At 43.3% G+C, this 14,027-nt stretch overlaps 1 protein-coding gene across 1 annotated transcript; it reads right to left on the bottom strand.

The window, feature by feature from the left end:
• Positions 1–8,601: 8,601 nt before the first annotated feature.
• Positions 8,602–13,556, bottom strand: LOC133651631 (uncharacterized). Its single transcript, XM_062049621.1, has 9 exons — positions 13,510–13,556; positions 13,193–13,361; positions 12,494–13,070; positions 12,243–12,361; positions 12,026–12,148; positions 11,859–11,926; positions 9,221–9,326; positions 8,992–9,068; positions 8,602–8,820 (listed from the first exon to the last, which is right to left on the bottom strand). The coding sequence occupies exons 2-9, from the start codon at positions 13,298–13,300 to the stop codon at positions 8,724–8,726; spliced, it is 1,275 nt and encodes a 424-aa protein (XP_061905605.1). The 5' UTR covers positions 13,301–13,361; positions 13,510–13,556; the 3' UTR covers positions 8,602–8,723.
• Between the last annotated feature and the right edge of the window lie 471 nt (positions 13,557–14,027).

Below are 14,027 nucleotides of genomic sequence, written 5' to 3' on the forward strand. Positions count from 1 at the left end.
GGTGGCAGTAGAGCCCTATTTTTGAGTGAAACAAAAACCAAAAAAAAGTGTTATTTGAGGATTGAAATTAAATGGGGAGAATGACTGAGCCAGAACCTGCAGAAAAGTGGAGAAAGAGGAGCATACAGTGTTAAAAAATGAGAGAAAAAGAACGTAATCCGCTAGTATTCGATTTTGCATCCTCTGCTACTGATTTTTTCCTCAAGATGCCTGAGGAAATGTTGAAAGAACATGAGTTTTAAACACAGGCTATGATGTCTATGGAAGAGCATGAAAGTCCGGAAATGGCGATTCTTTTATATTTCTTATTTGCCTGTAATGTTAATCATATCATCCATCCATCCATCCATTTTCTACCCCTAGTCCCTCTCGGGGTGCGTTGAAGTAATCATGGACCAGGGGTACAAAAACATGCAATTAAGTGATCAAAAAAATCGTTTTATATGCCTTTATTTACACTGTCTATGATGGAGAATGTGCTCCTGTCACCGCCTGCTGCCACCTTGTGGTTTGTATGTTCAGTATTCCTTTGTTGGTGCAGCAGACCTGGCTCTTACTTTTTGTCTTCCTCATAGAGTTCCTGTGTTTCCCTGTGGGCGGAGTTGTTTTTTTTTGTTTTTTTTTTTTGTTTTTTTTTTATAATGTCCTGCCCAGCTTCTCAGGCAAATCATATAGTAGATCTAGATGCCCATATCGGCTGTTCAGATTTACTTTACAAAAGAGAAGTGTAGGATACTTCTCTTGTTGCCTTATTTGTATTTTGACTTTATTAAATGTATTTATATTATCATTTGGTGCAGCCGGGCCGGAGCAGGAGGGGATAGAAAGAGAAAAAAAGGAAGACAGAGGGGGGAATTGTGGGGACAAGAGGGGGATTAGACAGAGAGACAAAAACAACAACAGCAAACACAACAACAACAACAACAGAGCAACATCAGCAAATACGACATGTACAAATATGATGGTAAAAGTAATAGCAAATAAGCAGTTAGCGAAAATAAAAAATAATACAGAAATGACAATGAGCATTATTACACTAAAAATGGAGCAATATGAATACCAATAGAAATAGTGCTATTGATAATAAACAATACCAATACTTTACCTTTATTATCAACAATACAATTGTTCAAATGCAACAATACATATACGTAATGATAACTTGAGATACGAAAGAATGCAGAAAAATGGAGGGGAAGAAAGAGAAGCAACCTACATTAACCTTGTAGATTGTTATAGTAACAATAGGTTAAGCTTTGTCAGTGTGCCATGTGTTATACCCAGTTTACCCTAGGGCAACAACGTTAATATATGTTTGATGAAACGTGATTATGTGCATGAGTGTATGTGTGCATATGTACTTGTATATGTACAGTATGTGTATATGTGTGCTTGTACAGTGAATGTATATGTACAGTATGTGTATATGTGTGTTTTTACAGTGAATGTATATGTATAGAATGTGTATGTGTGTGTTTGTACAGTGAATGTATATGTACAGTATGTGTATACAGTATGTGTATTTGTACAGTGAAGGTATATGTACAGTATGTGTATATGTGTGTTTGTACAGTGAATGTATATGTACAGTATATGTATGTGTGTGTTTGTACAGTGAATGCATATGTACAGTAAGTGTATGTGTGTGTTTGTACAGTGAGTGTATATGTACAGTATGTGTATATGTATGATTTTACAGTGAATGTATATGTACAGTATGTGTATACAGTATGTTTGTATAATGAGCGTGCGTGTGGATGTACGAACTTTGATTATGTAAATATGTACTGTATTTGTATATGTATGTGTGAGCGTAGGTACCTATGTATGTGTGTATGTATGTATGTGAGTATATGTGAATTTGCATGTACAATACATTTGACTCCCAGTGTGTGCGGGAGCCAGGGTACGGCTCCAGCTTCCCCGAGAGCCCATCCCACAAACAGTAGGTGTGGTGCCCAGGGAACCAGGGACCACCGCCCCCACGCAGCCAAGCCGGACAGCGACAGGAACCCCAGAGCCTGGCCCACTGCGCCGCCCACAAGGGCCAGCAGCAGGCTGCAGACAGACGCACCCGGCAGAGGACAAGGCATGAGAAAAGCAGGGGGCAGCCAGACCCCAAGCCAGCGAGAGACCACACCCCACACGGACAGAAAGGCGGGACGCCCCGCCCGAGGGGCCCGGAGACCCCCCGCAACCGGACGGGAAGACCGCCCCCGCCCCACCGGCAACCGGGCCCCCACGAGCCCCCCACCCCCCAACCCCGGAGAGCGCGGCGAGGCCAGCCCACGGCCACCCCACCCAAGCCGGCCGCCACAGGACCACACAGCATCCAGACCAGACACGGGCGCCGCGCCGCCACCACATCAAGTCGCCAACAGAGACCCCACAGCCCAAGGTTGGGCCACACGGGCACGGACCCCACCCAACAGGAAGCGAGACCCGCGCGACGCCACACACAAATAAATAATAAGATTAAACAAAAATAATAATAATAATTTAAAAAAAAAATAATAATAATAACAATAATAATAAAATAAAATAAAATAAAATAAAATACAAATTAAATTAAATTAAATTAAAAATAACAAATAAAAAAAAATTAAAAAATTAAAAATAAAATAAAGTAAGTAAATAATAAAAATTATTAAAAAAATAAATAAATAATAATAATAATAATAATAATAATAATTAATTAATAAAAGCCTGGCAGGCCACCAGAACGCAGTCCCCGGAATCCGCGCCGGCCGACGAGGCAATGAGGGGTGCGCCGAACCCAAACCCCCCCACATGCATGTGTACAAGGCCCCCAGAGTGTCTACTGTGTAGTTAAAATTAGGAGGTCAGCCATTGCAGCCGACCTCCAGTCCCTATTGATGCGTGTACTGTAGCGTGAGTGATATATGTATGCTTGTGGGAACTAATAATGCGATTAAAATTGGGGGACATTAAGGTCTTGGTGGGTCCCAACCAAGCCGAGCCCTCCAAATCCTAAGTGTCTAATATGCAGCTAAGATTGAGGGTTGGACGAGCAGGGGACAAGACAGCAGGACTGGAGCCCCATAGGAGGCATCCTCAACCCCCCGCCATGCCTCCCCGCAGGACAATCCCCCAAAGTCCTATATTTGTGTGACTGTGTGTGCTATAAGTAGGAGGAGTAGAGGGCCCGGACACCAACCCCTCCCCCCCCAGTCCATGCGGCCGACAACCAGGAACTACGGCCAGGAAGCCGCCGCCCCCCCACCCCACGGCCCGTGACCCACACCAGACCACTTTAGCGTGACGCCACGCGAGCCCACCCCCCGCCAAACAAAGCCAGCCCCTGCCCGCCCCAACCCAACCCCGCAGAGCCCATACAAGCAACCAAACGCAGAAAAACTGCACAGCCCCCATGCCCAATGCAAACACCGCATCCCAGCCATCCACACAGCAACGTACCCATACGAGTCCCGGCCAGGGGACGCCGCCCCCCAACGGGGGAAGAAGTCAATGCACCCCATCCGCACGCCAGCCCCCAAACCAGCCGGCAAGCCAACGCCAGCCAGCCCCCACAACCCCACAAGCGCACAGATACCAGCCACAGTCCCCCAACCACTCCAACCCAACACAGCGACGCCAACCGCCGGCAGTACGACAGCAAACATCACCACTACCGCCCGTCCGCCGTACAAACACCCGCGGCCGCCGAAACCGAAACAAACAAAAAAAGCGACCTACCCCGTAAACCACAACAACGCACACCCCCAGCTACCACAGAGGCCACCAACCCACCTACCCCAACTCATCCACATACAGGCCAATCGATCCACCGGACATCCACACCCATACACACACCTACACATACATACACACATACATACACACATACACATATACATACATATATGTATATACACATACATACACATACACACATGCATGCATATACATATACACATACACACACACACACACACACACATATATACACCTACATACATATATATATGCACACATATACACATACACATACATACACCAAAAAAAAAAAAAAAAAAGTTGAGTTGTGAGCACAATTGCCAACCCTCCCGATTTTCCCGGGAGACTCCTGAATTTCAGTGCCCCTCCCGAAAATCTCCCGGGGCAACCATTCTCCCGAATTTCTCCCAAATTTCTCCCGATTTCCACCCGGACAACAATATTGGGGGCGTGCCTTAAATGCACTGCCTTTAGCATCCTCTACAACCTGTCGTCACGTCCGCCTTTACTCCAGACAAACAGCGTGCCGGCCCAGTCACATAATATATGCGGCTTTAACACACACATAAGTGAATGCAAGGCATACTTGATCAACAGCCATACAGGTCACACTGAGGGTGGGCGTATAAACAACTTTAACACCGTTACAAATATGCGCCACACTGTGAACCCACACCAAACAAGAATGACAAACATTTCGGGAGAACATCCGCACCGTAACACAACATAAACACAACATACCCAAAACCCCTTGCAACACTAACTCTTCCGGGACGCTACAATATACACCCCCGCGACCACCAAACCCCGCCCCCCCAATCCCCCACCTCAACCTCGCCGCCGCCCCCCCAAAATCTCCAGATTCGGAGGTCTCAAGGTTGGCAAGTATGGTTGTGAGACGTGCACAGCTGTGTCCAATCTCACCAGCACTACTTAAACAGCACCTTGTCAGCTGGATGGCACTCGGCAATTCCACTCCTCGACTCTCCATGTCAGAGGACCCCTATGCTTCTTGAATTTTTGCTACTTACCTTCTTGGCTATTTCCAGTGCCATCCAGCTTGGTGTACTATGGTAGTTTGCACGTCTTGCAACTCCGACCCAAGTTTAGGCAGAGGTACTTGAATGAGTCCACGGTCTGTACCTCGACTCCCTCGATCACAATAGGTTGTGACCTTGGACTCGACCTCCCAAAGTCAATGACCAGCTCCTTGGTCTTTGTCGGATTGAGCTGCAAGAGGTTCCTGTGGCACCAGACAACAAAGTCCCTCACCAGCCTCCGAAACTCCTCCTCTCTGCCGTCCCTGATGCACCCGACGATGGCTGTGTCATCCGTGTACTTCTGGATGTGACACAGCTCTGAGTTGTAGCAGAAGTCAGCGGTGTACAGGGTGAACAGAAGAGGGGCCAGCACCGTTCCCTGCGGTGCTCCGGTGCTGCTGATCACAGTGTCAGATGTGATGTCCTTCAGTCTGACGTACTGTGGCCTATCGGTGAGGTAGTCTGAAATCCAGGCAACCATAATGAGTAAGAATATATGTATGTTTTTTTTACTATATACAGTTAAAAATATATACATACATTAATATGAATGTATTGTTTGTATATGTTATGAATGGTAGAAATGTACAGTACTGACAGTACCGTACTGTATGTTGAGCGGATGTTACGTACTCCGATGCCAGACTCACCAACATCAGCATCAAGGAAGGTGACTCCCTCATTACAGACAAAATGGAGGTAGCTAGCAGACTTAACACCTTTTTCACCAGCATAGCTGCAACTCTTGTCAACAAGCTGTCCCACCACTCTGGTCGCTTTGGTGTAGAACACATTAAAGCCTTCTACAGAAAGCTAGGAGTATCCAACGATGATTTCAAATTAGAAATGGTCACAGCTGATGAGGTGTTTAAAAAATTGAGCGCGCTCCACCCAAACAAGGCCACCGGCCTTGATAATATTCCCTCCAGATTCCCCAGGGACTCTTCCTCCATCATTGCCCCGATCGTCATGCACATAATAAACCTATCAATTACACAAGGCCAAGTACAAAAAGATTTTAAGATAGCAAGAGTAACTCCCCTCTTTAAAAAAGGAAGCAAATTGGAACCTGGCAACTACCGACCTGTTTCTATTTTCAGTTCCATTTCGAAAGTAATGGAGAAAATAGTTTATGAACAGGTCGATAGTTACCTTGCCACTAATAAACTCATGTACAAATTCCAATCCGGCTTCAGAACTAACCACTCCATTGACACATGCCTTCTCTATCTGACCGACCACATCAAACATGAGGTGGACGCGGGCAAATACTGCGGCATGGTCATGCTGGACCTTCAGAAGGCCTTTGACACCGTTAACCACGCTATACTGTTGGATAAGCTCAGAGCAATCGGATTTAACAAAACCTCATGGAGCTGGATGCAATCTTACTTGGAGGGGAGGGAGCAGGTGGTAGAGGTGAACGGCACCATGTCCCCCCCCCCCCCCTCTCGGTGAGCTGTGGAGTCCCCGAAAGCAGTATATTGGGACCTTTACTGTTCCTAATATACATAAACGACTTGTCATCGGCATGCGACTGTGAATTGTTTTTGTTTGCGGATGACTCTGCCCTGCTGGTATCCGACAAGGACAAGTCACAGGTGGAGAAAATCCTCAGTGCTGAGCTCTGTAGAACTTGCACCTGGCTCGCTGACAACAAGCTATCCATACACTTGGGTAAAACGGAATACATCCTGTTTGGGTCCCCCATCAACCTTAAGAAAGTCAATGACTTCACTATAAAAGTGGGTGACATTGTTATCACCAGGAAAGATGAGGTCAACTACCTAGGTTCCATTCTAGAGGCTAACCTTTCCTGTGATAAAATGGCAACCAAGGTAATCAAAAAGGTTAACCAACGAACGAGATTTCTCTACAGAATCTCCTGTCTGGTCAACAAAAGCACAATGAGGATTCTGGCGGGAACTCTCGTTCAACCCTTTTTCGATTACGCATGCACCTCCTGGTACCCTAGCACCTCCAAAACCCTCAAATCTAAACTCCAAACATCCCAGAACAAGCTAGTCAGGTTACTTCTAGACCTCCACCCCAGATCCCACCTCACTCCTACACACTTCTCCAAAGTAGGCTGGCTCAAGGTGGAGGACAGAGTTAAACAACTTGCACTGAGCCTAGTCTATAAAATCCACTACACCTCCCTGATACCGAAGTACATGTCAAACTACTTCCTTAATGTAAATGACCGCCATAACCACAACACCAGGGGGAGCTCCACTAACCACGTTAAACCCAGATTCCGCACTAACAAAGGTCTTAACTCATTGTGTTTCTTTGCCACATCAATGTGGAATGCGCTCCCAACAGGTATAAAAGAAAGGGCATCTCTATCCTCCTTCAAAACCGCAATAAAAGTTCACCTCCAGGCAGCTACAACCCTAAACTAACACCCTCCCCGGATTGCTAATAATCAAATGTAAACAATCAAATGCAGATACTTTTTCTTATGCCTTCTGATCTCTCTCTCTCGCTCTCTCTCTCTCTCTCTCTCGCTCTCTCTCTCTCTCTCTCTATGTCCACTACTTGCTGTCCATATCCTACCCCCCCTCCAAACCCCTGATTGTAAATAATGTAAATAATTCAATGTGATTATCTTGTGTGATGACTGTATTATGATGATAGTATATATCTGTATCTGAATCAATTTAAGTGGACCCCGACTTAAACAAGTTGAAAAACTTATTCGGGTGTTACCATTTAGTGGTCAATTGTACGGAATATGTACTTCACTGTGCAACCTACTAATAAGAGTCTCAATCAATCAATCAAGCAGTAGGTGGCGATATGCACTTTTCAAGGCAAGCTCTAAATGCAACCGGCCAGGAAACTAGAAGAAGAGAAGAAGCACGCCCCATTCAACATGGCGGCGTAGATGTCTAACACGCTCGTTTTGTTGACAAATATAAAAACTCCAAGATTAGGCTTAGTTTAAGGTTTTGTAAACACAAAACATGTCGAGACTCATCGTTAAAAACCTCCCAAATGGGGTAAGTAACGTGCTTGCATGCAAGGAGACAGCTAAACACGATTATTGTAGCCGACTTGAACATGTAGTAACTTGTGCTCAGATGAAGGAGGAGAGGTTTCGAGGGATATTCGCGGACTTTGGGACCGTTGTTGTACCGAAATATGTTACCCACCGGAATTTGTAACTCCAGGGGGCGATGTTCCCATGGCGTTTGTTTGATGGTTAAACGGCAAGCCCAAAGAAGAGGAGAAGAAGAACGCTTGCGTAAATGGCGTAAACTATCCTTAATGCTGAAACGTCAGTTGTCAGAATTTCAGCATTAAAAAATTACACATATTCTGGAAATCAATGACTTACTTTCATTATAGTATGAGTCCATTGTATCAGCTGTTGATTCTCTCTCACACACATACATTTTCCGGATTAAAAGCTATCATGGAATGAAACGTCAGTTGTCAGAATTTCAGCATTAATAAATTACACATATTCTGGAAATCAATGACTTACTTTCATTAGAGTATGAGTCCATTGTATCAGCTGTTGATTCTCTCTCACACACATGCATTTTCCAATATAGATAAGGCTATACATGCACATGCGGTTGTTCTGTTTGTTATGGCTATATGTTCCCTATTCTTAAGCCAGGCACCTCAATTACCATTTCCTGCCCTTTTTACACCCCCCCTCCCTTCATCTCCATTCACTTTTTCTCATTTGGACCCCCAGAATCAGGACGCACTAGGGTTACATTTTCTGATAAGCTGTGACTTGGCCGTCAGATTTCGAGACTTCACTGCATCTTTCAGCATTTATAATACAGATTTTTATTAAAATACATATACCCTAACCATCAAACTAAACTAAGCAGAAACAGAGCTAAACAGAAACCTTTTTTTTTTACAATAAATTTTGGAATTCAAATGCAACATACAATCATAACTTATTTTCTAATACAGAAATTAACATGGTATGTTCCTGGCATGCATCACAACCCTCCTCCTTGGGGTTTCCCACACACAAGCTGTGGTACCATCGCCCGCACCGCTCGCACTGGATCTGAAAAGAATGCATTTGGTCAAGTGTATCAGGTAAATTGATTAAATAAATTATATTTATTGATATAAATAAATATCAGTATATCAATATCAATTGGCTTCTTTCAGTGGCTGATGTTAAACAAATGTGGCAAGGGAAAATATTGTTTGTTTTCTTATCAAGATATCTTACCCAGTCAGTGGTATCACTTTTGGGGCTCCCACCAATCTCCTCCTCTCCGCAGCAGTGGCAGAGCTCACTGAGATCATCTGCAAGAGATTTTCACAAAGAAAACCTGATTTTCTTTGTGACGTACGAAAGGATGTGAAAACACAGCACGCAGATTCTTCCATTTGTAACATTGAGGGACACATTGCTAATCCCAGTAGTTTCATTGGAAATTTGTTTTAAAAGTACAGACCAGTTTCCTTGAGGAGCGTTTTTGCAACATCCATCCGATATGCCTCCACTGCCTGGTCAGAATTATCAAAAATGGGTGCTTCCTCTGCCAACACCTTTTCAGCATACTAGGATTGAGTGATAGACAAAGTGATGGTGAATTAATACAAGCTCAATTAGTCTGAAAAAATGTATGCCCCTCAATATATATTCTATCTTGTCCCTTATTGATATTTAATAAAGATTTATGGAAATGCACGTAAAATTCATTGCAATTGTTTGTCAGATATAGATGATGTATTAAGTAATCATTCAAGCAAATGTGAAATGAACTTACTTTCAATACAAATATCCCACAGGAGGTACTGTCTTTTTGTAGACTGTGAGGCACTGTGTTTGCAGACCACTTTGGTAGTGCAACATTCCTCTGTCACATGAAAGACCTTCATATAATGTACACATCAAATTAAATTCAGGTATTGTGGATGTGTGTGAAAGTAAGGGATGGTTGATGGTAGCTGTAGGAGGATGAGATAGGGGCAGCTGCTCTACAGGTGTGACACATCCTTAATCTCTTGCGTTGTGCCTGTAGAGCAGCTCCCCCTATCTCATCCTCCTACAGCTACCATCATCCACCCTTTACTTCCACAGTATGTTGGAAGCCTGGGAGCTTTTGACTTATGAAAGAAACAACTGTTACCTGGTGGACTCCAAACACTTGGGTACTTTAGAGCGAGCGTTGCCTAATGCAGCGTTTCTCAAAGTGTGGGGCCCGCCCCACTGGTGGGGAATAGAGACATGACAGGTGGGGCGCGAGGAACGGGAGGAAATGTCACTTAAATTTCTTTTTTTTAAAAATTATATTCTTAGATTTTTTTTTTTACTATGCTTTCATTTTATATACACACTGTAAATCATTTTGTGATTCTGTCTGTAAAATCCGCTATATAAATAAATGTAAATTACTTATTTTTCCTGTAGGCTTTAATTTTCTAGGTAGGAGCGAAAGTTTGACAGACATAGCAACAGTAACTAATGGGGGCGGGGCAAAGCGGAACAAACTTTCCGATGAGCTGTTCAAGATAATGGACAGTTTCCTCAAAGAACACGACTTTAAATGGGAAAACTGTGTGGGATTTTGCTCTGATGGCGCACAGACCATGGCAGGGTCAAGAAACGGGTTGCAGGCTCTAATAAAGAGGGTTGCGCCAAATGCGCATTGGACACACTGTGTCATTCACTCGCGTCAAGGCAGCTCAGCCCCGAACTCAATGAGGTTTTACCAGATGTTGTGAGCGCGGTAAATTTGATGAAAACACAAGCACTGAAAGCGCGACTGTTCTCTGCACTGTGTGAGGAAATGTGAGCTGATCATACAGCCGTGCTGTTTCACAGTCAAGCAAGGTGGCTCTCCCGGGGCAAAGTGCTGTCGCGCGTCTTTCAGCTCAGAGCAGACATTCTGATCTTTTTGGAGGAGGAGCGCATGCAAGCAAGTTCAGTGATGAACAATTTCTGTTGAAGCTGGCCTACCTCAGCGATATGTTTGGCAAGCTGAATGAGGTAAATCTTCAGCTCCAAGGCAAGGATAAGCACATACCCCAACTGCCAGACAAAATCACTGCGTTCTCCCGAAAGCTCGAGGGATGGGGCAGGCGCCTCGACCAACAAAATATTGATGCCTTTGAGAACTTGGGTGAGGTTGCTGAAACCACCGAATCTGGTGCCACCACAGTGATCCCCTGCACCAAGCAACACATCTCCTCCCTGAGAGAAATGTACTTCCCCATCAACAGTGCTCAGTACAACTGGGTTATGGATCCATTCAATGCAGCAGGTTGGTATTTATTGAATATTATACTCAAATATTATACATGCATTTTATCTGTGTTGCATGCTACTTACTAACTGGAATGTTAGTCCAGATTGTTGTGTCCAGATGATTGTTGTCAAACAGATTTATTTGCATTTATTATGTAATGAAAAATAAAGTAAGCCTATTCATTTATAATCTATCTGCAGCACCTGCTGATTTCATGTCTGCTGAGGAGGACCAGTTTATTGTACTGACATCTGACTCCACCCTGAGGCTGAGGTTCACCACTTATTTGATTTATTATTGAACTTGATGCAAGTTATGACACTTTTTTTTTTTTAATTATTGAACTTGATGCAAGTTATGACACTTTTTTTTTTAATTATTGAACTTGATGCAAGTTATAACACTTTTGTTTTATTTATTATTGAACTTGATGCAAGTTATTTAATTTATTATTGAACTTGATGCAAGTTATACCACAGCTGCACAGTTATTTTATGTATTATTGAACTTGATGTTATTTTATGTTATTGAGTTTGAATGTATACAACTTGATGTTACTTGATGTTCAATAAATTTGAAAATGTTAAGCTTGGCATTAGCATTCTGTTGGGGCGATGGGGGCAGGTGGGGCTTGAAAACTCCCCCTTGTCCAAAGTGGGGGATGACAAAAAAAGTTTGAGAACCACTGGCCTAATGAGTCAAGCACGAGACTCCGCTGCTCTGCTGGATAAATGGCCTGTGAATATTCAGAAAAATCATAGAGCTTCACTTCTATTTCCTCACTGTCAGATAAGCCGATAACAGAAACACCCAGGATTAGGAGATATAAATCTTCACTTACTGTAAAAAAAACCAGTGGCCAGGCTCATAGACAGTTCCCAAAACAACAAAAAATGAATTGGGATCCAGCTGAAAAAAAAAATTGAGTATGCAAATTTGGTTTACATTTAAAAATGCAAAGCACATCGTTATTTGTGCCATGTTCTCATATTAACAAAGGAATCCTACTTTCACTCGTGTTTTTTTTCCTTGCCACATCATTGTCATGGCAAATGAATCAATGTATGCAGCTTGTTTCCCTCCTCGGCTGTTGTAGCACTCGACTAGTTTATGTAGGTATGCATTGATGACCTAAGGGCAAGAAAGTGAAGTGAATCCACCTTATTGTGGGTTTTTTATTTGTCTTAGCCAGATGTAAGTAAAGGAAATGTGTGTTTCAGCTTACCTCGCTTTCAAGTTCCTTGTTGGGCCCTGTGCGATTGATGTCCCAATACCACAATTTGTATCGTCCAATTTTGGACAGAAGAATGTGACAATCCTGTCCTCCCCAAGCTTCTTTGATATCTGCCAGAAAGATTTTATTTTTTAGAAATGCGAGGTAAAAACAGAGGTGGTAGATATGTAAGAGGGGATGAAATGTTGGTGTTCACATTTAAATCAAGTAATGTTTCTAAAAATGGGTTTTTGGTTACTTACATTGCTCTGGATTATGTGAGATGGCAGGGATTCCATGGGATCCTCGGGCAGGTGTCATTCCTCTTTTGGTAGACCCAGAGGTGGCTGAGGTGGTCTCACTGGTGTTTGGGGTGATGGCTGTGGCAGGTGCAGAAGAATCTTCAACTGCTGTGGTGGCAGGTGAGGCTGTATTTGGAGTGGCTTCAGCAGGGGAATCTGTGGAGCATGTCCTCAATTTGGCTGGTATTCTAGGGCCTTCCTCCACATATTTTCTTGAATGATCAGCATTGACCTTATACACAGGCTTTCCATCTGTGCTGACAAGGTCAATACTTTTCCCCTGAATTTTTGTCATGCAAAATGGACCAAGGAAGTCAGGGTCAAGCTTTCCCCCTTTTCTTTGCTGACTTCGGACATTTCGCCGCCACACCATGTCCCCCACCTGCAGAAATTGAGTTTTAGGCCTGTTTTTTGCTGCCTGGGTTCTTTGATGAGCCTTTTCTTGATTTTTTTGTACAATGGCTAATATTTTCTCCTGCCGTTGTAGATCAAACATCACTTCTTCCTCTGTGTATAGCTCCTCAAAAGACTTATCAACCTGTGGCAGAGAAGAAACGGATGCTAGACATACACTGTAATACTGGCAAATTGGATTGAAGTTTTACACAAGGGAGGAATACTGCATAGATGGAATTGCAATGTAGATGAATGAGAGTTAACCTGGAAGTTCTCTGCAACCTCAGAAGGGTATCGCGCCTCCCTTCCGAACATGAGGAAGTATGGTGAACATTTTGTGGTGATTTGTTTTTTGGTGCGTAGGCCGAACATAACTGCGTCCAAATAATCATCCCAATCGTTCGCCTTGTCTTTCACGAGCTTCCCCAGGGCTCTAAACAATCATTTCATAGACACAACATAGATGCTCTAAAAGTTTGGAATATTTTGGGTGAAACTAAGACTTAATGGAAAAAATATCTAACAACTATAATTCTAATCATTAACAAAGCTATAATGACATGTTTTTGTTTGTTTTTTACCTCTGAATGCTAGAGTTGAGTCTCTCTACCAACCCATTTGTCTGGGGGTCGTATGGAGCACAAAGGCTTCTTTTAACCCCCAAAAGCCGGCAAACCTCTGTGTTGATCTGTTAAAGTAGTTTGTAATTCAAGGCTTCAAGTACTTTCACATGTTTAGTCCTTATAAACCTCACAATTTAAGTCAAGCAGTATTCTATCAACAATATTATAGTCATCAATCGTATCTGTGAGAAGTACAACACAATAATTCTAAACTAAATCATAAGTTTGTGTATCTTACATCAAACAAAAAGGTATATGCATACATTGTTGACAAATTATTTGCCCTGGTCAGTCAGGATTCTTTGCGGAACCTCAAACTGATGGAAACATTTGAGGATGCACCCTGTCACTTCTTCTGCTGTTTTAGATTTTAGGGCATATGCCTGTGCCCATCTGGTGCAGTAATCTACCATCACACAAATGTATTGGTTGCCTGTCTTGGTCTTCACCAGCCTGCCTATGAGGTCCATTCCGAC

This window comes from Entelurus aequoreus, linkage group LG06, assembly GCF_033978785.1.
Source record: "Entelurus aequoreus isolate RoL-2023_Sb linkage group LG06, RoL_Eaeq_v1.1, whole genome shotgun sequence".
NCBI lineage: Eukaryota > Metazoa > Chordata > Actinopteri > Syngnathiformes > Syngnathidae > Entelurus > Entelurus aequoreus.

What these genes read in the sequence shown, in the direction of transcription:
- LOC133651631 (XM_062049621.1), bottom strand. Translation starts at nt 13,300, where the DNA reads ATGTTCGGCCTACGCACCAAAAAACAAATCACCACAAAATGTTCACCA. An exon ending in GAAAAAAAACACGAGTGAAA is followed by an intron (nt 11,927 to 12,025) that starts GTAGGATTCCTT and finishes TTTTTTTTTCAG; the next exon opens with CTGGATCCCAATTCATTTTT. An exon ending in GGCCACTGGTTTTTTTTACA is followed by an intron (nt 9,327 to 11,858) that starts GTAAGTGAAGAT and finishes ACTCAATCCTAG; the next exon opens with TATGCTGAAAAGGTGTTGGC.